The sequence below is a fragment of the Paroedura picta genome, chromosome 13 (genome assembly GCF_049243985.1).
Source record: "Paroedura picta isolate Pp20150507F chromosome 13, Ppicta_v3.0, whole genome shotgun sequence".
NCBI lineage: Eukaryota > Metazoa > Chordata > Lepidosauria > Squamata > Gekkonidae > Paroedura > Paroedura picta.
The window spans coordinates 25,829,813-25,853,980 of NC_135381.1; the positions used below are offsets into that span (position 1 = coordinate 25,829,813).

The 24,168-nt window shown below is 47.5% G+C and overlaps 1 protein-coding gene across 1 annotated transcript in view; it reads right to left on the minus strand.

Moving 5' to 3' along the window:
• The window catches only part of TBC1D8B (TBC1 domain family member 8B), a 32,694-nt gene extending 10,689 nt beyond the window's left edge, over positions 1-22,005 (minus strand). The window contains exons 1-14 of the mRNA XM_077307710.1: positions 21,581-22,005; positions 13,969-14,079; positions 11,775-11,893; positions 9,901-10,126; positions 9,101-9,341; positions 8,352-8,559; positions 7,245-7,412; positions 6,432-6,581; positions 5,294-5,444; positions 4,501-4,715; positions 3,459-3,576; positions 2,492-2,777; positions 1,218-1,347; positions 1,036-1,134 (exon numbers count right to left, since the gene is read on the minus strand). Coding sequence (XP_077163825.1) covers positions 1,036-1,134; positions 1,218-1,347; positions 2,492-2,777; positions 3,459-3,576; positions 4,501-4,715; positions 5,294-5,444; positions 6,432-6,581; positions 7,245-7,412; positions 8,352-8,559; positions 9,101-9,341; positions 9,901-10,126; positions 11,775-11,893; positions 13,969-14,079; positions 21,581-21,707 — 2,349 coding nt within the window. The 5' untranslated portion in view covers positions 21,708-22,005. The remainder of the gene's footprint in view (positions 1-1,035; positions 1,135-1,217; positions 1,348-2,491; positions 2,778-3,458; positions 3,577-4,500; positions 4,716-5,293; positions 5,445-6,431; positions 6,582-7,244; positions 7,413-8,351; positions 8,560-9,100; positions 9,342-9,900; positions 10,127-11,774; positions 11,894-13,968; positions 14,080-21,580) is intronic.
• Between the last annotated feature and the right edge of the window lie 2,163 nt (positions 22,006-24,168).

Below are 24,168 nucleotides of genomic sequence, written 5' to 3' on the forward strand. Positions count from 1 at the left end.
GCTCTCTTAAGTTCTGCTGCAAGGACTTAAAAGGAAAAAATAACCCAGATCTTTGGAAGATCTAAATAAATCTGCATCAAGACTAGTCAGTTCTCTGAATATTGAGACCGCAGCCTCCTGCACATGTACAGAGTACTTTCCCCTCACTATGCAGTAACCATCTACATGTCTAATGTTACAGAACAGTGTTTATGTTGAAGGAAATTATTTGCAGGCAGGTATTAACTTGGGAACCTCCCATTTCAGTAAATAAGGCATTGATTAATTACTGAGAGCCAGTTTGGTGTAGTGGTTAGAAGTGCAGACTTCTAATCTGGCATGCCGGGTTCGATTCTGCGCTCCCCCACATGCAGCCAGCTGGGTGACCTTGGGCTCGCCACGGCGCTGATAAAATGGGCAGTGATATCAGCACTCTCTCAGCCTCACCCACCCCATAGGGTGTCTGTTGTGGGGAGAGGAATGGGAAGGCGACTGTAAGCCGCTTTGAGCCTCCTTAAGGTAGGGAAAAGAGGCATATAAGAACCAACTCTTCTTCTTCTTCTTCTATTGTTACCTTCACCTAGCCACCCACAATTTTCCCAAGTCAGTTGTGAGTTCTATCCTGTAATTCTTATGGCTTGCAACATTCCCTTGAATTAAGAATGTTGGCATAGTGATTAAAGAAAAATAGAATGGACATTAAAAAAAAAAAAACATTCTCGAAGCGCCCAACCCTAGTTCCAACTGTCTTATGGTGACTTCAGCAAGCTCTCTTAAGGCAAGTGAGAGGCAGACGGGGTCTGCCATTGTCTTCTTCCGTAGAGCTCTCCTCAAAGGTCTCTCATCCAAGTACCGACCCCGCTTAGCTGCCAAGATCTGATGGCAATGGGGCTATGCCAGGCTGCCTCCTCTCCTGCGGCAGTAGATGCCCCAAACTAGATCATGAGCTAGGGTAAAGAAATTATTTCTTTCCAACAGAAGAGTTCAGGTGAGGACAGAGAGATGCAGTGGGAACGTGAAGTCCTCCAAGGGGGCTGGGCGCCTAGTGGCACTCACCACGTTTTGTTTTGTTGTGGCTTCCAGGGTCTGGATGACATACAGCCTGTTCCGGCGGCGCATGCTCTCCACGTCCTCAAAGCGGATTTCTCCATATTTCTAGGAGGAGAACAGAAAGCGGTCAGGCAGCCAGACCAGGTGCAGCACACGGGCAGGAGGACGCAGCGGGAGGGCAGACAGACCTCATTAGACTCGCGGATGAGGTCAGTGATGTCCACTTTGGGACGCTGGCACTTGGTGTCGCTGGCCCCAGAAGCCTGCTGTACCGTTGGAGGCAGTGGACTGTCCTTGTTGGTGATGCTGTCGAAAAACCTAGGTTTAAGAGCACACAGGGGAAAATGGAAACGCTTTAAGAGATGGCTTGGCTGTCATCCTCACAGACAAGTATTTTGCATGGCAGGATCCCCAAAATTCTGCCCCCAAAGCATCAAGGCAGTTCTATATGTTGACTCTGGATAGTATTTGGATGGGAACACAAAGGGGTCATGACATGGAGACAAGCAATGGCAAACCACCCCCAGACTTTGTCTCTTCCTTGGCTGCCAAAAAATGCTAGGACAACTGGCTACACAACACACGTGCCCTGCAATTCATAAGCGTATGTCTAAAGAGTTCCGTTTTTAGAGATGCAACAGACATCTCTGCTCTCAAGGTTTTTACAGAGAGTATGGCTGCATGTGGTTACAGCAGAGAATACGAAATACGTCGTAGGAGGTGACCAGAGTTATATTCATTTTGCACAAAGCTCTCTCGGATTCACACATTGCATACCAAGGAGCCTGACGTGCAGAGACTGAATGGTGTCAAAGAGACACACATAGTTAAAGAAACAGCAACAAACTTTCTAGGCTGGCTTAATAACTTTTTAACCCAGGCTTTTATTGAAGACATTGTACCTGTTTTAGTTGGTTCATGGTCTGCTTCTAACCTAATGAGACTGTTTTAATGGGCGCTTTAAATACTGATCTATAGTTTTTGACTTTTTATGCCCATAGCTTGTTTTTTAAATGCTGATAATCTGTGCTGTTCTTATGGCTGTGTTTTTGCGTGAGCCATCTCAAGCAGGTCTCTGGAATGGTTGCAGGTCATTCTTGCAAACCAATAAATAATTATGTCCTGGTAACTACAGAGTGACTATTTCTGCTTAGGTTTTAACATGCCAGAATTTGCTGGTTCTGAGTTCTGATCTTCCTTTTAATAAGCCCCGCCCCTTTAGAGGTTGTGTAATATACAGTCATTGTTTTAAACTTGCTGCAATCCACTGTGGGGCCTAAAAGGACGGAAAGATGAGCTAGAAATATTTTAAAACATTTTCTTTTTTAAAAGGTGACCACTATGACCCTAATGTCCCACCCTGGAATCAAGGCAAGGGGTCATTCCATGTGACGACCCTTGCTTTTAGCTAAATGCCTTCACATGTAACCCGCCCACCCCCCACCCCCATGGCTCCAAGTACCTGTTGAGAATGGTCACAGCCTCTGCATCATCCTTACAGGTCAGGAGCTTGTCTATGTTGTAGTCCAGCACAGCCAGGCCCAACTGCAAGATGGCCTTGATCCCATCATAGAAGAAACAGTCAACCACATTGACGGCGCTCTCGATGGGCAACACGCTGATAAACAGAGTCAGGAACCAGGAAAGGGAGACCGATGAGAAGAACGTCATGTCCGTCATGTGTCCCGTCAGCTGGGGCAGGTGTTCCCTGATGAGCTCTTCAAACACTCCTTGATCTACCAAGGCACCTAAGTGGGGCAGGGAAAAGACAGAATTCCTGTCTATTGCAAAGGGGAATGGGAAGTGGAGGGTTTACACAGACTAGCTTTATTTCCTCAACACATCTCTAAGAAGCTGTCGGTTCCCTGGACTGGAGATCAGAAGTGCAACAGGAAAGAGGGGGCCTATGCCCCTCCCCCTTTTACATTTTAAGCTCCTTTGAGCCCATGATCTTGAGCAACAAATAAAGAGCCTTTATTTCTTTAAGCGAAATATGATTGAGAGATACTTGGCCACGGCCAGCATAGTCCTTGGAACCACCAATGAGCCACTTGAGGGAGTGGGGGGATATTAAATTTAATAATAAGAAAAAAAAAGAAGGCAGGGTATTTAATTGTCTTTTAATACAGTAGCGGGGGGGGGGGGGGAGAACAGGGTATCGCAGCCGGGGAAGAAGCTGGGCCAGCTTCCCCTGCCGCAAAGCAGGGAGGCTGGGCCGGGAGGGGGGGAGGAACAGGCCTTCGTGGCTGGGGAAGATGCGTCACAGGGCGTGTTTTGTTGAAACTGCACTGCTTTTTGGCAGTTGTGGAGAGACTATAACATTTCCAACTGTTTTTTTTTTTAATTTAGTATTTTAATTTGTCCCTAAATGTGGTGTTTTCAATGCTCTGGAAAAGCAGCAATAAGAAAACAAAACAGTAAAACGGTACCAATAATTCGGCGGTTGAAATAGTCGGGTAACATTCTTTCGCATACGGCAACCAAGAGCCAGAAAGCTTCCTCTTCTTTGGCGTAAAGCAGCAGCACTGAAGTCAAAATGTTCATTGCCTGTCGATGACCAAGCATGGAGCCAACATCAGCAAGGGGGACAGCAAGCATTAAACAGGAGACTGGGGTGTCATTCTGGCCTAGCCCACACACGCATGCACGCCCCTCAGATTCCTCCGCCTGTAGTTAGTGGCAAATATATGAATTGACACACATGAAAAATCCCAGTTGTTAAGATCAATGAGAAAGGTCCTTCTGAAGTAAAGCATGTGGCAGTCAAAACCAGGACCTTCTCCCTGGTGGCACATGGACTATGGAATACCTTCCCCAGTTGTTCACTTGGTACTTTAAGTTTCTGGTGCCTGGTGAACAGCATCTTCATCAAGCCAGGCATGCTGTTAATTATTTTGCAATTTTAGTGCCCTTGTGTTCTGCAAACTTTGTGGTGATATGAGAAGAAATGAGAATTTTACCTGTGGTGCACCATTCACACATGCCAATCATCACTGAATGTTGCAGTCTGCACGTGAATGAACACACACAAGTACCAGCCCACAGAGTTGCACAGCAAAAAACAGGCAAACCTGTGTGTTGTGATAGTACCATTGTGTTACAATTAAAGGTATCCCCTGTGCAAGCACCGAGTCATGTCTGACCCTTGGGGTGACGCCCTCTAGCGTTTTCATGGCAGACTCAGTATGGGGTGGTTTGCCAGTGCCTTCCCCAGTCATTACCGTTTACCCCCCAGCAAGCTGAGTACTCATTTTCCCGACTTCAGAAGGATGGAAGGCTGAGTCAACCTTGAGCCGGCTGCTGGGTCAACCTTGAGCCGGCTGCCCAGCCTCATGGGCAGAGCTTTCAGACTGCATTTCTGCTGCCATACCACTCTGCGCCACAAGAGGCTCAGTGTGTTACAATTACAAGCATAATATAACAGATTTCTATTTATTCCAGTGTTCAAGTGCATGGATGGGCATACCATACCTGACAATATCCAATCTTGGGATTCCTGTAGGCGTAGGCAGTGAGCACCCTCCGAAGAGCAGAAATGCCAGTGTCACTTTGGAAGGCTGGGTGTTCGGGCAAGGAGCGACGCAGGTCCCGCTCGATCTCATCTGTTGCCAAGGTGCACGTCCCCAGGGATCGCTCGACTAACTCGGCGTAGTAACCGGGACTGGTTGCCATGTCATTCACAGCGCCTGCCAACGTGTTTAGTGCACACTGTTAGAGAACACAAGCAAGAGGACATTCGCATAGTTTTCTTGCAATACACACACAAGTGCACATGCTGCAGATATGCAATTTGGTGCATGATGGTTCAACTCCTGTGACTGGGATGCAAGCTACACAGCTCATTCATCACAAACGTGACTGCCAGGAACGGACTCTAATTTCCCTGCTAGGGCTTAGTCATTTTAAACAGCCCCTGTTCAATAAATATTGCATACACACACGAGCCAACTCAGCTGCTCTCTCCATATTCAAAGAGCTGCAGAGATTTAACAGTTTGCATCAGCCCAAGGGAATCTTTGACCTTTTCTTCCTCTGAACGGCAATCCTGTTTCAAATTTAGGTTAACAGTAAGCACTGGGGAGGTGAATGCTTTTCAAGAAACAAGAATGCTGAAGGTCCCCAATGTTTACAGAACGCTTACCTGAATGTTAGTGAACATTCAGTAGCCTCAGAGCAATTCAGCCAATATCCGAGACAGGCAACAGGAAATATCCTAAAGACATCTTTAAAAAAACAACCACAGTGTTGTGTGTGTGTTAGATACCTGAGAACAGCAGCCAGAGTTCTCCTCTCAACACCTCTGGGATCCCTCTGACAATCAGGTCTCGGGTCTTCCTTGTCCGAAACATACTTACACCACGGCCACATTCTATGAAAAGGATATTCCAGGACTGCTCTTTCATTTTTTCTTTTAACTAGCAAAACAAGATATCAAAAATCCTCTTAAGTATAGTCCAAAAGTATAGTCCAAAATTCAGCTCAAACCTGATGGCTATGGCTGTCAAATAAGCAAAGACTGATATAGAAACTGAGGCAATCTACAGTTTAGAGTAGAGGGATCCAAGAACTGCAGCGTTTGCAACCACATAAAATATGAACTAGAAGGTTTATATATTGGAATGAGTATGAACCGTGTTTTTGCCTGAACCACAAACCAACACAAACCGAGAGGCTGGTTAGTGAACCAAACCAGTTTGCAGCAGTGATCCCAGATTTCTGCTCTGCACTGCTTTTTATGAGGAGCAGAAACCAGGGGTTTCACCACGAAAAACATCAAGTAGCAGAAAGCAGACGTTTAAATGGCTTAGAGCTATTTAAATGCCTGCTTTCTACTACCTGACACTTAACTGTTTGTTTTCTTCCTGAGCCATTTAAACTCCTGCTTTCTGCTCTTCACAAACTGCTATGATCTGAAAAAAAATTGTGGAAGTTTGTGGTGGCTCTTTGGTGCACAAATCATAAACTGGCCAAAATTAAATAAAAGTCCAATAGCACCTTTAAGACCAAAAAAAATTAATTCAAGACATGAGCTTTTGAGTGCATGCACTCTTCTTCAGACTAATGAACAACCATCATAATTTTCCTGTAGAGTAGATAGGCAAGAGAAAGCAGGCTGCATGGGGAGTGTACAGGGTGATTCAGATGAGTCCCATATCCGAAATAGACCATATATGAAATATGGGACTCACCTGAATCACCCTGATCACCCCACCCCACCCCTACCGAAGGCACTGCCCACATTCTGATAATTTAGCTGATCCCAGAACAATGGCAGAACGGCAGAAATAGGCTGCATTGAACAAAACAAAGAGGCAAAGAAATATAAAACCTGCCCCCTCCAAAGAAAACTGCTGGACTCTGCAGATGTTTTTGGAATCTTTCCACTTTTTCTGTGTCCTTACCATTTTAGAGTCCAGATTTTCCATATCCTGAGGGTGGAAGACTGTCATGAGTGCTTCCGTGCTGACCATCTTGCTATTGTCCTTATTGCTTGCCATTGGCTGACCCTCGTAGTAGTCCAAGAGAGAGTCAGGGCTTGGGCCAGGAGCAACCTGCAAGGTGCATGTGAAGCAACATCATGATATGGGTGCACACAAGCACAGAGGCAACTGCTGCGCTGGTTAAGACAGGAATGCTCCCCCCTCCCAAAGAAACAAAAGACCCTGAAGTCCCAGCCAGGCCTCACGTTTGCCCCAAGAAGGCCCGGCGTGGCCTTCCTTGCCCTCTGCCTGGGGCATGGGGAGGTGGAAAGGAGTCCCCACCAAACCTTCCCCCACCTGCCTAAAAAGGCCTGCCATAGCTTCTCCAGGCCTCGGCGGGCCTTCCTGGGGTTAGGGGGAGAGGGATGGAGTTCCCACCAAGCACTCCCCCCTGTCCCCAAAAGGCCTGACGAGGCCTTGGAGAGGCCCGTGTCAGGCCTTTTTGGGAGGGGGGAGAGAGGAGGGGAGTATCCACCAGTGATCCCTCCCAGCCTGAAAAGGCCCACGGTGGCGTCCGTCTGTCTCTCTATATATACACCAAATTTTGAGCTCATTGTATTCGGCACCATTCAGACCTCAGGTTTTGTGGCATTTTGAAAGTTGACTTTTTAAAGTGTTCCTTCTCACAAAAGTTTAAGGTTTGTACGTTTAATACAGGTATCTTTGTAACAATCCAGTAGAGTTCTTTTATACGATTAAAGATCAGTTTTGTAAAAAGACAAGCCTGGTCGTTACCTCCATGTCTGCAACATACTGGGGGCTTGAGGCTGCTCCACATCTGCCTCTGAGCTTTGCCACCAGGAGTTCAAAATCCCTGACTTCCGAGAAACGAAAGGCTTTCGTCCCTCTAGTACTGATGCTGACTACTTTGCTGGTGGGGTCAGATGACTCGACTGCTATGACCTGCAGACAGCAAAGTTGGAAAGATATCAGGACCTCGTGGGTACAACCTTGGGCACCAAATAAGGTCACCTGTGCTGGCCTTTGATTATACTAATTCATTCCACAGGTCTCATTTTTGGTGGTCTGCTCATTTTCAGTGGCCGTGCCCATACTTCGATTCAGAAAGCTTCCCAATTTTCTTCCTTCCATAAAAGGTGCAAACTAGAATTATGTCACTGTGTCTTTGGTGGAAGTAACCAATAAACATAGAATCATAGAATTGGAAAGGGTCTCCTGGGTCATCTAGTCCAGGAGTAGTCAACCTGTGGTCCTCCAGATGTCCATGGACTACAATTCCCATGAGCCCCTGCCAGCATTTGCTGGCAGGGGCTCATGGGAATTGTAGTCCATGGACATCTGGAGGACCACAGGTTGACTACCAATGATCTAGTCGAACCCCTTGTACTATGCAGGACACTCCCAACCCTCTCGCTCATCCACTGTACCTGCCACCCTCTTGAACCTTCACAGAATCAGCCTCTCCGTCAGATGGCTATCCAGCCTCTGTTTAAAAATTTCCAAAGATGGAGAACCCACCACCTCCCGAGGAAGCCTGTTCCACTGAGAAACCGCTCGAACTGTCAGGAACTTCTTCCGGATGTTTAGACAGAATTTCTTTTGAATTAATTCCATCCCATTGGTTCTGGTCCGTCCTTCCGGGGCAGGAGAGAACAACTCCATCCTCCATATGGCAGCCTTTTAAATTTCCATCCTCCCTCCTTCCCCGAAGCAGCTTACACACCCAATTAAAACCCCAACAAGAGCAGAACTCAAGAACATGGTCCATATCATGGCATTCGATACCGCAAAAAGCCTCTTGAATCCAGCCAGCCTCAGCCATTACTGGAAAGCAAGGAAGATTCGCATCACGTGGTTTGGCTCCAGCCCCACCGGACTGACCTCTCTCAGGGGGAGGATCACGCTGCAAAGGGAGCCGTCCTGACTGGCAAAACAGATGTAGTTCTCAGAAATGCACATTTTCCCCAGAGTGTTGTAATGGCTGAAAGGCACCCATAAGAAGCACTCATGGACCTCCTGTAGGGTCTCCTCTTTCGGTAGCCTGAAGAAAGTGTTGAACTGCTCACTGTGGGCTCGGCTTTCGAGGCCTCTGGGGAACGGAGAAGAGAGTTTGTTGCCAGAGATCTTTTCCCCCTGAACATCATTTCGGGATTTGAAGAACTGGCTTTTGGTGGCGATTTCAGGAATGGTCCAAAGAACTACACGTTTTCTGGGTGGGAATGAATGTAAAGAGTGCAACCACAAAGGACAAAGGCCATGGCGAAATGCACCTTTTGCTCAGAGCAATGGTGTAACCTGGCCCTGTATAGGGAAACTTAGGACTAGGCTGCCAACCAGTGTCTCAGAAGAAACAAATGGATTTTCTCCCACTGTTTATTACTACTCTTCCTTTGAAGCTCTCTCTTAGTTCACTTGGTTCACTGTACAATTAAATAAATACTACTCTGCAGGTTTCTGCCATTTTACTATCTTGTCCTGGCTAATATTTGAATGGGAGACCACCAGGGGTGTGGGTGGAGTTCCTACAAGGAGCACTAAGGGTCACGAGGCAGAGGCAAGAGATGGCGCAGGGAAACCGCTCACCCACCCCAAAACAAGCAAACTCTTCTTTCCCTTCCTTTTAAGATTACCTCTTGGTGATTTGCGAGGGATCATGGAGGACGGGGTCCCCCTCGAAGGTCTCCTTGTCAAAGAGCCTCCGAATGGCATACAGCGCCAGCTGCTCCATAAGGAGGAAGGTTTCGCTGATGTGCAAAAACATGGAAAAGTAGTGCTCTTCCCCATGGGAACACACGTGAATGCTTTCCGTCAGGATCACGTTGGATGTCCTTTCCAGTTTGGAGATTTCATCCCAAGCTATGATGAGTTTGACTGGAAACAGGAGGAAAGGAAGGCCTGAGCACGTGCTTCCCAACACACACTGCCTCCCCTGCAGGTTCAGGCCCAGAGAGAGCTTCCAATCAAACCTTCCTCTGGAGCCACTGATGCATCCACCACAGTATTCTCTGCCCGAGACTTTCTCAATTGTTTTACTGTTGAGAAACCCTTGAAACATTCTTCAGGCTTTGAGGAACCCCAGGGGTGGTGTGATCGTGCAGAATATGGCTGGGAAGCCAGGGCCCAGGGCTGCACTCCTTCCGGCGGCCATTTTGGGAGGGGTGGGTGGGTTGATCCTATATGGTCATATCACCTAATAAATGTTTGACAATTTTTAAAAATATATTACAAATTAATAAACTCCCACCCATTTGGGAAACACTTCCAGGGCCATCGAGGAACCCCGGGGTTTCAAAAAATCCTGGCTGAGAGAGCATGGGGTACCCTGATGGGCCATGGCTCACCAAGGCCTCAGGCCCAGAAGGAGCTTTCCCAGGAGGAGTTTGACAAAATCAAGGAAGAAATCGCCTTCAGAATGAAGAAATCCACTTACTTTCAGCTCCAAGCAGAAAGGAGTAGAAACCAAGGAAGTTGGTACTCAGGTACAGCCAACCCTGGCAGGGCACTCGGCCCCTCCAGTAGCTGCAAGAGTAGTAAGTCACCAACTTCTCCGGCTCAGCTAAGCCAAAGCACTTCTCAAACTTCATAAGCGCTTCGCGGAATTTCTCTGGATCCTCCTCTTTGTTCAAAGAGCCTTTACTTTCCTCAGCAATCAAGCCCTAGAAGGAGGAGACAGTCAGGCAATGGCCCTGAGTCACCTAACCAGCTGTGTAATCCTATGTGAAGTTACCCCACTCTAGACACAACAGGTTTAAATAGAGTGCAACGGAATTAACCCTTGCCAGGTTTACATCCAAGTCAGGGGAGACCTCCAGCACCACCAGCCTCCTCTGGAGTGCCCCTGACGCTGGCAGGGGCACATGGGAATTGTAGTCCATGAACATCTGGAGGACCACAGGTTGACTACCCCTGCTTTAGATCATCATCTATTTTCTTCTTATATAATAAAATAAAATGTGATGGGTACTTCCAACAATGTGCAGGCCCTCTAATTGGCCCTCAAGTGGAAGGCCCTATCCCCAAAGGGCCACTTAGAGGAGCTGACACGGGTGGCCTCTGACTGGCCCTCACTGGGAGGGCCCTCCCCCACTGAGGGTCAAACAGAGGCTCTTCCCTGTTCCACCTCACTGCCGGCAGCCATTGTCACGGGGGCCTACCATTCTCACCGGCCTCCCCACCTCCACATGGGACAGTGGCCTCTGACATAGCTGCCCACAAAGGTGAGGAGTTCCACCAGCCTCCACTGTGGCCACCCACTCCCACACCTGCTGCCGACCCCCAGCCCACTTTTAAAGTAAGGAAATAAAATACTGAAGTGAAAGGAAGGGCATAGAGGCAAAGGGAAACAGGAGCAGAAGAAATTTCAACTCCCAGGCACTGCTTTAGTCTGAGAAACGGTTGCCAGAGCCAGGTTGTGAAACTCCTGGAGATTAGGGAGTGGAGCCTGGATCACACAAGCTGCTTCCCAGTAGTGAAGCTGTGGAGCTGGCCCTCTTTAAAGGCATACTGCTCTTTCAAAAGCCGATCAGAGGGATCCTGGAGGAGCTCCCAGGGGAAGCAATGATGGGCCAGAAATGGCCAGCCAATCTCTCACGAGAAGAAACATCCTCAGAAAAGGCAGGTAGCACTTCTTGTGCACGCAGAGCTTTCTTTGCTGCCTCTAAAACTCAGAGAGAAAGACCACCAATGAGGGGAAGGCCAGCGTCTCTCCAGGATGCAGAGGAGAAAGCCAGGCAGAGGAGGAGAATCAAGCTGGTGGTCGCCCAATTCCAGCGGAGGGTTGATGTTATTTTCAGTCCCACCAGCAGGGACTCCGGGTGACCGAAGTAACGGAGGAGAAAATCACAGCGATTTCCCCAAGCACACAAATTTAGAACATGGTTTGATTTGTCCTTTGTGAACAAGAAATACATTGGGTAGGGGCACACAGGATTTCTTGTTATAAAGCATAGGGGGAATCAGGATGAGTTTATGCAAGCTGGAAGCATGTCATGCCCTGCTCAAGCACTATTAACTCTGCAGGTGCAGGAAGGAGCTGGCCTGAATGGGGGCTTAGACTCCGCCTTACAGCTAAAAGGGGGCTGCTCACTCTGACAGGGGAAATGTGCAAAACAGCTCCTACTTCCAACACTCCCTTCACTGGATGCTGACTGGCCCAACCTTCCTTGTTGAGGGTCCTTCTCTGGGCAGGGAGAATTCTTACAAGAGATCAGTCCCCTCATCCCAACAGGCAATTCCAGCCACATCTCTGTGTGGGTCTGCAAAAAGTAATGGAAGGCCACCCATTTACTTCCCTGCACTACATACTCTTATCTTCCCCTGCACAAAGCTTGTGATGTCCTCATTGGAATCAAAGACAGAGAGGGTCTTCATGACGTTGCATTCCAGCCAGTCCCAATGCTCGGTTATTTCTTCTCTGTTGGCTCCTGGAAGGAAGAGGAATTGAGTCAATCGCACCTGAATTAAAGCCCACAAAGAAACAGCAAACAAAGTACTTATTAGGACTACAGAGCTGTAGCAGAGGAACAGCTAACCTCCTGCTCTGTGTCCTATTCTTTGGGACTCTTTTGCATCGGGTGGCAACATGAAAAGAGACAGACCAAGAGCAAGACCAGCACCATGAAGTGGTTAAAGAGTAGCTGACTCTAATCTCAAGGGCCGGTTTTGATCCCCCCCACTCCTCCTCCATGTGCAGGCAGCTGGGTTGCCAACTTCCAGGTGGGCCATGAAGAAGAAGACAAGACAAGTTGACTTGGGGCTTGAGAATGTTCATTCATATAGTTCAAAGAAAGCCAGAAGAAGTCTCGGTGGATATCTTGTTTTGGGAGACCATTGTCTTCCTCAGTGGCTAGCTTGTATATAATGTGTGTCACTGAATATGCTTCCAAAGCCTTTGAGCTAAACCTTTCAGTATCACTCTGCCCATCCCTCTGCAAAGTAAGGGAGGGAGGGGAAATGTAGCCAAAGCCTACTATTGGTCCCAATACCGCCATATGGGAGGGCGGTCTAAAAATCTAGGAAAATAAATAATATTTTGATAGCTGGTTATTCAGCATTCAAAGACCCAGGAAATGATCTTTAGGAGACAATGTACTTGACAGAGTCAGGACATTCACTTGTTAGGTAAATGGCTCACTTCCACTGAAGGGAGACAAAACACACCCTGGTCACGCCTCTGAACAGAAACAAAGAAGTATAAACATTCCGATCCTTTGCAGGAGCTGCTGCTGCGTAATCCTTTGGCTGCCAGAAGGAAGGAGGGGGCAACCAGCTAGCCAAGCAAGCAAAACGCTTCACTGGAACTGCATTCAGGTGCATCAGGGAGGAGGAAGCAGATGGAAAGAGATGACATGGTAGATCCGAGCACCACTGTTAAAATAGCACTTGGATGTCACAATAAACCCTGCTTTGCATTACACACTCCAGCTGGACATAATCCTAGACTAAATCTACACATGACAAAATCATTGCGTTTGTTGAGGAGCAACACAACAATTTTGTATCACACATGTGATTGAAATGTTGTGCCTCTTAGATACGCACTGGACTTTTGCTGTTTGTGGCCACGGCACTAAGGGAGAAGTGGCTGTAGCTTTTTTTCACAGCTCTTTTATGTCCTCGTACTGAGTGCTATGGGCCTCATTGTGTCATCAACAAAGACAAGACCTTTGTAATCTGTAGACGGATCCCTAGTCTATGCTTGTGACGGACAGGTGAGACAGGTTCCATCTCTCCCTAAGAGTGGCCAATAGGAGCAGATGGAAATCAGCAGCCAACTGAGTTGGGAGTGAGCCTGGCAGGGTGGAGCTGTGCAGAAGAGCACCTTAAAGCTGACTGAAAAGTTTGAAATGAAGGATCCCAAATGCTGGAATAGGGAAACAGTCCAATAGTTGAAAAGAAACTTTGTAACCTATACCTGATCTACTCCAAAGTTATGTTCAAAACAGAACTAAAAGTTAACACTTTGTTTAACAGCGTAGAGTAGCTACTTCAGGGGAAAAAGCAAAGATAAATGCCCAAACAAGCTAAGATCTCAGTCTATATTGTATTAGGGGCAAAGTCTGTTGCATCCAGGAATACAATGGGCACTAGAGTTTGGGCGTGGGAAGAGGAAAGGGAGGAGCTGTTTGGGCGTGGGAAGAGGAAAGGGAGGAGCTGGAAAGGGCATGGGGTTGAATCGGGCCCACAATCACCCACCAGGCCTCAGGTGTCTCAAAGCAGTTCTCTGCAGCCTAATCTACTACACAGGTTAATTATGAGAATAAAGTATTGGAGTGGGAGAAACAACATATACACCCACTGTGTGCTTCTTGAAAGAATATCAGAGTGAGGGATGGAGCATGTGCAAAGGGCAGGAGGGGAAATTTCAGAAACCCTGTATTTGGCCTACAAACCTAACTTAATCCCACTCTGATCTAAAAGAGATCTACTTCTGTAAGGCACTTGGGGGGAGGGGGCTCTGTTGATCTCCCAAGCCTGCTTGATTTTAAAAACCACTTACCACATGCTATAGACCAGTAGACTTGGGAATCAGGGGTCTGGTGCAGGATGCGGAAAGGGGCCACTTTTGACGTGGAATCCAAGACGGCATCCAGTGTCCCTACCAAGAGGCCTGTGGGAATGAAGACACAGCTTGAGATAACAGCAACCAAGACGGTTTCTATAGCACCCACAAGGGACCTGACCGTGCCTTCCCCGTGCAGCAGAAACTGGCTGCTTACTCTGGGCTAAAAAAGATTGCAGCTGAAAAGTATTTATCACAAGGGAGTGGGGTGATGGGCAGCTTTACAAAAACAAGACTAGGATGTTTGCAGGGCCAACTGGGCTGCATTTGAATCTCTTGGCCTGGAAGGGCCTTGGACAGAGAATCAAAAATGGGTGGTGCCCTGCGTGTGATACACCAGGGGTAGTCAACCTGTGATCCTCCAGATGTCCATGGACTACAATTCCCATGAGCCCCTGCCAGTGTTTGCTGGCAGGGGCTCATGGGAATTGTAGTCCATGGACATCTGGAGGACCACAGGTTGACTACCCCTGTGCGTCACAATAGGAAGTTCTATTGCGAATCTAAGGATGTATCTAATTTAACATCACCACCACCACCACCACCTGGGGCTGTCAACCCACAATGCAGGAATGATGGGCTGCAAAAATTAAAAAGGATTTCCAAGATTGTTTTTAAAAGGCTAGAGACAAAATATGTAAGAGCAAACCCAATACTGTTTCCAGCATGGGGCAGTCAAGGAAGAGCCCTGTCCCATTTGACAGACAGAGCTTTTGATAGTCAGAGGTATATGCCACCTGAACATGGAAAATGAATATAGTCAGCATGGCAATTAACCTCTTGTTTTTTAAAGCCATCCAAGCAAGCAGCCGTCACAAGACCTTGTAGCAGTGAGTTCCACAGGTCAGTTATGCTTCATGTGAACCAGTACTGCCTATGGGTCTACTCTGAAACCGTTGTAAATCCATTCTATTGGCTGGTCCCCAGTTTCATTACTATGGTAGAGGAAGACAGATTTATCTCTGTGTTCTCTTGCATTATCTTTGGTAAGAAGCTTGTTATATACTGAAAGGGTCAGGCTTCATAAGGAAGCTGAGAAGAAGGCAACTGCAAAACTGAACCCCTGATGAATTATGAAGCTGGAAGTTTCAGTGAGTATAAAAAAGACAGTATGATGTAGTGGTTACAGTGTGAGATTCAGAATGGTGAGAACTGGTTTCAAATTCCCACTCAGTCCTGAGGTATACAGAGTGATATTGCATCAGTCACTGTATCTCTCAGACTACTCCATCTCGCCAGGTTGTTGTGAGGGTGAAATACAGAGGAGAAAACCATGTCCATAGCCTTGAGTGCATCCGAGGGAGGGGAGGAGAGAGAAAGCAAGAAATGCAAAAAGGAATTTGGAGTCACAGACCCACTGTTTGATTTGTTAGAACAGCCATGAGCTGGTGCCCACACAGACATCTGATTTTGGAAGAAAACACAAGCACAGGGCTCAGATATCTGAGTCGAGCTAACAGATTTGACGCCCCAGACATCTTGCCATCCAAATGTGAGGGCAATTGCTTTTCCTGCAGTTGTAATCTAATATTGTCTGCCCTCCCCAAGAGCTTATAACCACCACATTAAGGGTTACATCTATATTCTCCAGAAGAACATTTCCTTACTGAATTATTCATCTTGCCACGCTTGTTTCACAGCTGGCTTTCTGACAATGTCCCTCTCTCCAAACACCTTTTATTTTTCTCTGAATGGATAATCTACAGCACAGGAACATCAGAATGCTGACTTGAGAAGGGCATGTTCTTCTATCAAACTGGAGTGCTCAAAAGGCAAGGACAGAAATAGACAGCCAAAGTTACAAAGGATGAAAAAATTTTCTTGGACAGAAGGCAAATGTGAAATGAAAACTATGAAAAAAGAAGTTACTAGCCAGTTTGCTCGCATTTATCAACACAAATCATGTGTGCATCATCAACAGCACGAAAAAACAAGTTGGGGGAAAACCCTGCCTCCATTTTATGCCCGGCCACCCCAATTCCATCTTCATTCACCATAAGTAAGTTCAAAAGACAGACAGCAGGAATACAAAGGAGGCAGCAATACCAAAACTGCTCAAAAAGATATTAAAATTTTATTTTATTTGATGAATGGATACTTTTTATCCAGTTTTTCAGCCAAACCAGGCTCCTACTACAGCTTGCAATAAAAAAATACGAATAACATTCAACACCATTGCTTTGTGGAGAAGGGGTTCAACAGCAGGGCAGTGGGGTGCCTGGTTGTTTAGCTAATCCATTTATACATCCGTACAATCAAAGGCCTGAGAAGGTTACCTTGCAGGGACTGAAAAGTTGGGCTGAATTTTAAGTTATCAGCCCCGTCAGGCACTCCTGCCATCAAAGAGGAAACAGAAGTAGCCACTTCTAAAGAGGCCCAGGCATAAATACTGCATGTACAGGACATGAACAGAAGACCTTTACCCAGATTTCTTTTTTTTAACTGACTTTCACTGGATAAAGGAGAGCAGTTTGCAAATCTGCAGCATTAAGTCATAAAATAAAAAAAAATTCCTGGTGACTCAAAGCCAGCTCTTTGTTGCTAAATTATTTCACTATGTCCCCTTCTTCCTGAAACCATTAGTTTACCTGGGCTAACTTATTGTGGTTTTGCAAACCGGTGGGTGGCTTAGAATGTGGATCCCCACTCTTCTGGTTGACAGCATATGGGGAAATTGCTTCCTGGTATTGGAAATCCCAGCAAAACACTTCCTGTTCCACACTTGAGACTGCTCATGCAATGCAAAAAGCATGGTAGTTGGGCTAGTGAAAATGATTGGAAGCCAATAACCTTTGTAGTCTTTTTTTGCAAGACATACAGCACAGGGTCCTTCCAAGGGCCTTTTTTCTTCTAAGGATAAAAATGGAGCCATACTCTCCAGCAGCCGAAAGAGTGGGTGGCAGAAAAGACTGATGAAGAAATATATCCGCTCCCACCTCTCAACTCCCCTTCCAGAGTGGGCACAGCAAACAGGGCTGAGGACAGAAAGTATTACCCCACAAGATCCCTATTTTGAATTTTGCTGCAAGCATAACTAAATTATTTCATAGCTCCATCAATGTCAGGTTCTCTTCTTGCCAAGACAAACAGAATGTGGCTCAGTCTTACAGGGAACATTCTTCACACGATTGCATCAATGTAGAAGGCGTTGTACAGAAAACAATCCTTGCCCCCAACAAGCTTACTTACAGTCACAAACTTGCTATAAAGGAGAAGACAAAGAGAAAGGAAAATAAGCAAGGGAAGAACATGTCCATTTCAGTGATGGGTTTAGGCTGGGGGCGGGGTTTGCCAAGGAATCCTGCCAAAGGCTGCCTGAGGGATCTGAGGAAATCAAGAGAGGTGATTCCATGGGCAGCAAGGAAGAAAGGGGAGGAGGGATAAGGGGGAGGGATTAGAGATAAGGGGGAGGGGCTCTATTTTCCATGGGAGGCTGCCATTCACCCTACTTCTTCCTAAGGTCCAACCTGATACCAGCACTACTTGGCATTCTGCATTGGATGCAGGAGAAATAAGAATATAAGGAGAGTCATGCTAGATCAGACCACTGTTCCATCTAGTCCAGCATTCTGACTCACAGAGTGCCCAGCTTCTTGGTGGCCAAGAACAGAGCAAGGAAGCCAAATGCCTTTCCCTGTTGTTGCTTCCTTACTCTGGGTTTCAGAGGCATAGTGCCTTGGAATGCAAAGGTCCCCCTCAGTCACCATAGCTGGTACCCATCAAGATTTAGCTTCCATTAATCTAATCCCCCTTTAAAGCTGTTTATTCCTGTGGCCATCACTACTTCCTCTGGCAGTGAATTCCATATCTGAATCATTCCCCGTGTAAAGTAGTATTTCCTTTAGTTCGGATCCTACCAGCTCAGGGGTGGCCAAACTGTGGCTCTCCAGATGTCCATGGACTACAATTACCATGAGCCCGTCAGCCAATCTGGAGAGCCACAGTTCGGCCACACCAGCACTAGCCTAAACTTGAAGCCAGGATATTTTTGTCCCACTGTGCACCACTTTATACTTGCAAACACTGAACTTCATGTGCCACACTCTCACTCACTCATGTAGTTTGTGGAGATCCTGAATAATTTCACCATCATGAATATTTCCGTTTCTTCTGCAAATTTGGCCACTATGCTACTCACCCCTAGTGCCTGATCATGTATGAATCAATTAAATACTTACTTCTCTCCACTCTCCAGAAGGCTATAAGCACCCACTCAATCTCAAACTCTGTCCACTCACAAAGCAACTAATGCTCCACCAGTAGTTTAGGAAAAGCAAAAAAAATAAAAATAAAAAACCCTCTCATCTTCCCAGCAGCTCTCTCCTTAGGAACAAAGCCCAAAATATATGTGTTCTCACCCCCAACCACCCCAATTGTTTTGTTTAAAGATCCAGCTGATGAAGAGTTCTGGAGAACTCAAAAGCTTCCAGAGTGATGTAGATTATCCATATTGGTCATGGTAAAAGTTTTAGATGGCTTTCATCTTGGGATTGATTCAAGTGGGTAGCCATGTTGCATGCACATGAAAGAATAAAATTCAGTTTGGGATTTTGCTTTGGACCAAGGTGTCTGAGGAATAGTGCTTGTACTCGAAAGCTCATGCCTCAAATAAATCTTTGTTGGTTTTAAAGGTCCTACTGGACCCTGATTTTATTGTGCAGCTATGAGATCATCCATTCAGGTACAAGTTTCCCTGGAAGAACAGGAGATACAGATAAGAAAGGCTCTTTTCAAAGAGCTTTTCTGCACACAATAAATATTGTGAAATGCTTACCTAATGTAGTCGTTATATTCCAGCTGCTCTATATGACGTTGCCAACCTCCTATGTTCGGCCAGCAAACTGCTTGCTATATCCGCAATTTTAAAGCGCAAGCTGGTGAATCCCAAAAAGTGGATTCACCAACCTAAAAAGTGCTGTCCCCAATGGACAACCAGCAGGCCAGCAGCAAAAGAAATGTATGGAGGCCAAGAAGTTCTACCTCCGTTTCCAATATCCTGCCCTCACACCCACTTCCCTCTCCCTTCTTATGGGGGACAGGAAGTGCTTTTTAAAAATGGAGAACAGCCCGGAGCAATGAATAGGTACACAAGTGTGTAGGCAATGCCAGAAAAGTTGTGACACAAAGCATGCCCCTCTAAATCCCCCCCCCCAAAAAATCAGGAATGAGATTAATGTTCAAAAGTATTTAAAGACTTGTGATTTCATAAAGGGTGGCGTTCAAATAGCACTATGCATCTATGATTAGATGCATGGGTGTTTAAACAGAGAAGTATTAATTTAAAAAAATTAGCAGGCATCATGGGACTTTTAAAACATGGAGAAAGGGGACTGCTGCCTGGCTTGATTGGCAGGCGGAAGAGAGTTGCGTATAAACCGCGTTGCTCTCTTCCGCTGTTTCCAGCTGCACTTGTGGAGGGTGAGAAGCGCAAAAAGGCAGCAGACTAGAGTGAGACAGCAAAAAGGGGGGGAGTGGCCAGGAGGCACGATAATACTTAGCACTATATCATTCAGCTGGCACAACACTATTTTTACTGATGTGCGGAAATGCCCAAAGTGTCTTTGGGTCAGGTTACTCTAAAAGGCAGAGGAACAGGGCCCCTAAGAGATGCTGGCATTCTATTTCCTATCTCATTGTCTGACAAAGTCCTCCAACACTACCCGAGACCCATCTTCACTGCTCCTGCAACTTTTAATAGCAGCTTAGGCCAAAGACGTTAGTAGGGGGATCATACTTTTTTTTGGCAGACTCCACTTGCTTATTTCTGAGGATTGAGCTGCTGTTAAACACACAGAAGATGGTAGATTCAGGATGGATAAAAGACGAAAATAGGCTTATGGAACTCATTGCCAGAAGAATGAGCAGTGAGTTAAATGATTTTTAAACAAGATTATTGAGATGGTAAATCCCATCATTCCTCTAAGGAATTCAGGAATTCATGGGGTGGACTGGGCATTAGGAGAATGATCCCCCCAAGTTCATCCATTGAGCTTCAAAGCTAAATGGGAATCTGAACCCAGATCTCCATAATGCTAGCCTTCTACTCTAAATATTACAAGTTCACAGGTATAATAAAAGCTATTTGTCGGGATCGCTAACAAATTCAGAAGTACTAGCTGTTAGAGGGGGCAAGCCATAGCTAGTGCTTTTATATCTTAGATCAGGGGTAGTCAACCTGTGGTCCTCCAGATGTCCATGGACTACAATTCCCATGAGCCCCTGCCAGCATGTGCTGGCAAGGGCTCATGGGAATTGTAGTCCATGGGCATCTGGAGGACCACAGGTTGACTACCCCTGTCTTAGATAACAGAGATTATTTCCAGAAATCTATCCATGATGTTTTCTAATCTACCCTTCACTCAAAGAGTTCAGGGTGCTTTACACAATTCTCCTGTCCCTCACTGCCTCATTATTACAAACCAGCAAAGGAGAAAGACTGTGAGTTATTGGCCCAAGGTCACCAAGTGAGCCCTCTGGCTGAGTGTGGATTTGCAGCCAGACGTCAACAATTCTGGTCCCCAAAACTCCACTAACATTACCATGGTTCTATTAACATCACAATTTTCCACTCGCAGGATGATTAACTAGAACCTCCATGTTCAGAGACAGCGTACCTCAAATGCTAACTTGCTCATCATCCTGTCCAGACCTGCTAACACCCAGTCCACTTTATGGGACCCAGAGCCTCTTGTGGCACAGAGTGGTAAGGCAGCAGATATGCAGTCTGAAAGCTCTGCCCATGTGGCTGGTTCAATCCCAGCAGCCAGCTCAATGTTAACTCAGCCTTCCATCCTTCTGAGGTGGGTAAAATGAGTACCCAGCCTGCTGGGGGGTAAATGGTAATGACTGGGGAAGGCACTGGCAAACCACCCCATATTGAGTCTGCCATGAAAACGCTAGAGGGCATCACCCCAAGGGTCAGACATGACCCGGTGCTTCTGCAGGACGGTGGGGGGCGTCTGAACAGATGTTATAAAAGAATTCTTCGCGCCATTCTTTGCAGTATGCTGATCCACCGATATCTGCACAAGACAGATGCAGCAGGCATGGTGCTCTCCCTTTCTGAGCATGCCCACCAGTAATAAACTCTTCTAGAAAGCAGCTCCAGATGTGTAACCTCGCTAGACTGTGGACCAGGGGTAGCCAGCCAAACCGCGGCCCTCCAGATGTCCATGGGCAATTCCCATGAGCCCCTGCCAGAGCTTGCTGGCAAGGGCTCATGGGAATTGTAGTCCATGGACATCTGGAGTATCACAGGTGGACTACCCCTGCTTTAAGGTAGGTCAAGCAAACCGCAACCGGCCCAAGGTCGCCCAGTGAGTTTCCACAGCAGAATGGGGATTCACACGGTAGGGCTCTCTGACCACTACCCCAAGGCAGAACCTCCACGTTCAGAAGCAATATACCAGATGCCAGAACACATAACGGGAAAAGACTGGCTGGCCGTAATCGGAAACAAGACGCCGGCCGCGAAGGGCTGCTCGGTGCGGTCCCGAGAGGGCCGGGCTGTCTCCAGGTGCCGCCTCTCCCCCCCCCCCCCCCTTCTTACCTGCGATGCCGCCACCTTCCTCGCCGCACCCCCGGCGCCTCTGCAGGACGAAGTACTCGTTGGAGCGCTCCAGCACCCACAGCTTGAGCGCGTTCTTGAGCAGCACCTCTTCCGGCTTCAGCCACATCGCGGCGGCCGGCCTCGCTCAGCCCGCCCCGGCCCCAGCCCCGGCCGCTGCTCTTGCGGGCTCCCACGTAGACCGGCGGCCGGCCAAGCTGCTCGGCAGAGGCGGGCCCAGCGCCTCTCGCCGGTTGCCCGCCGGGCATTGTAGTCCCGCGCGCGCCTCCGACCGACGCCGCTCACTACAGCACCCGGCGAGCCTTGCGCGGCCGCTCGCTTCTCCGCGCGCCGCCGCCGCCGGACGTGGGCGCACAAGGGCGCCTTTCCCTTCCCTCGCCAAGGCGTTCGGCCTCCTCCCGTCCGTGGCCAAGCTGTGGCGGGCCGGGGGGGGGGGGGGAGCCGCTGCCAAGCCTCCGCCAAGCCTCCCTCCTCCGACGAGGCCCCTGCCAGGGAAGCCGCGTCTCCGCCGCCGCGGAGGAAGGAGGGACGGGACAGGAGAAAGCGCCGGGACAACGCGGCGGCGGCGAAGGCGCCACTGTCGTGAGGGGGGCCACGGTGGGGCAAAGGCGCTTCCGCTGGAAAGGAGAAGGAGGCCGCGGAGCTAAGAGGGCGCCCAAGAGGAAGATGACAAGGCGGTGCGAATGTGGCAAGCCCACCGACGGCAAGCGAGGCACCCGCGACACACAAGAGGAGGGCCCCCAAGAGGAGGCGGGGACACCTTCCACCTGCTGCCTGGGGAGGGGGCCATGGCCGGGCACCTGGGAGCCCTCCACGCCTCCCCAGGCCTGCCTCTCCCCACCACCTTGCTCATGCTAGCGCCCACTGCATTTCTGCGTGCAGCAGGCTTCACAATTACTATAATAAATGAAACCAGAGTCCAGTAGAAGAAGAAGCAGAGTTGGTTCTTATATGCTGCTTTTCCCTACCCGAAGGAGGCTCAAAGCGGCTTACAGTTGCCTTCCCATTCCTCTCCCCAGAACAGACACCTGTGGGGTGGGTGAGGCTGAGAGAGCACTGATATCACTGCTCGGTCAGAACAGCTTTGGCAAGCCCAAGGTCACCCCGCTGGCTGTACATGGGGGAGTGCAGAATCGAATCCGGCATGCCAGATTAGAAGTCCGCACTCCTAACCACTACACCAAAAGTAGCACCTTTAAGACCAACAAAGATTTATTCAAGGGGTGAGCTTTCGAGTGCAAGCACCCAAAGGGTGCTTGCAATCGAAAGCTCACGCCTTGAATAAATCTTTGTTGATTTATTGTGCTACTTCAGACCAACACTACTCATTTGAATCTATAATAAACAAAATGTATGTTTGTTTGACTGCGGAATAGGACCACAGTCTTGTCTGAACTGTCTCCTGACCCTCCACCAACACGTTGTGTGCTCAACTCTCTGCTGTGCAGACCTGTCACTGCTACTGTTTTATTGACATCTGCTGTTTACTGTTATTTATAATAAGGTGATCAGATTTTAACATTGGCAAAGCAGGACACCATTGACCAGGCGGGGGGGGGGGGGGAGGAATGTTTATATGGAGCAACAAAAAGTTTCATAGAATGCATAGAACGCAAAAATAGTATTTTAATATATTTTTAATTTCAACATAAGTACAATTTGCCAGGTACCCCCAGATGTTCCTCCAAAAGTGGGACAATCTGGTCACCTTAATTTATAGTCACTGTTGTTTGTATTGTTCCTGTTACACTCAGTTCTATGTACACTGCCCTGGACCTCAGTGGAGGGCAGTATATAAATGTAATCAATCAGTCAATAAATACAGGAGTTCAGTTCCTGCCCCTTGTTTGCCCTGACTGGTGCCCTGGGAAAGTGAGGGAGGACTTCCCTCTTGATTCTCGTGGACTGCCAGCTTTCAGTACTATCAACTGTGGTGTCCTTACGGAGAGGCTGGTGGACTGAGAAGAGGGACCACTGTGCTCTGGTGGGAATGGTCTTAGTTGATCAGCCAAGTTTTATTAATAAACATTTTTTATTTTCAAAATACAGAAAGAAAATAGAATATATATGTTTATATATCATATATAATATTCATAACACCTTATATATAATAGATGAACAAAGTATCCAACCCCAATGACTTCTACTCTAAGTTAGTTTCTGAATAACCATTGTTTATAATATTCTGCCACTGCAAATGTTGCCATTTGTACAAAATCTAAAAAGAGTCAGTATGTTCTTCTGGTGGCCATCTGTTTATCAAGTTAGTCAAACATGTTCTGTCAAGTTTCCAGATGCAAGCTAGGAGTGGCATGCTACCAGGCAGATAGTCTCAAGGGAGTAGAATGCACGGAGTCTGTAAATTGGCAAGCTGAATGTCAAAGCTGAAACAGTCTCTCATACCAGTAGCCAAAGCAGACAAGGGCAGCAGAGGGTCCATAGCTCAGGTCAGTATCCAAAAGTCCAAAGCACAGAGAATTCAATCGAAGCAAGGAAGCAGGAACAGGGAGTGCTGGTTCAGATGTTGCCAGCACAGGGAGTAAGTGCTTCTACTCTCATTTTAAACTTGA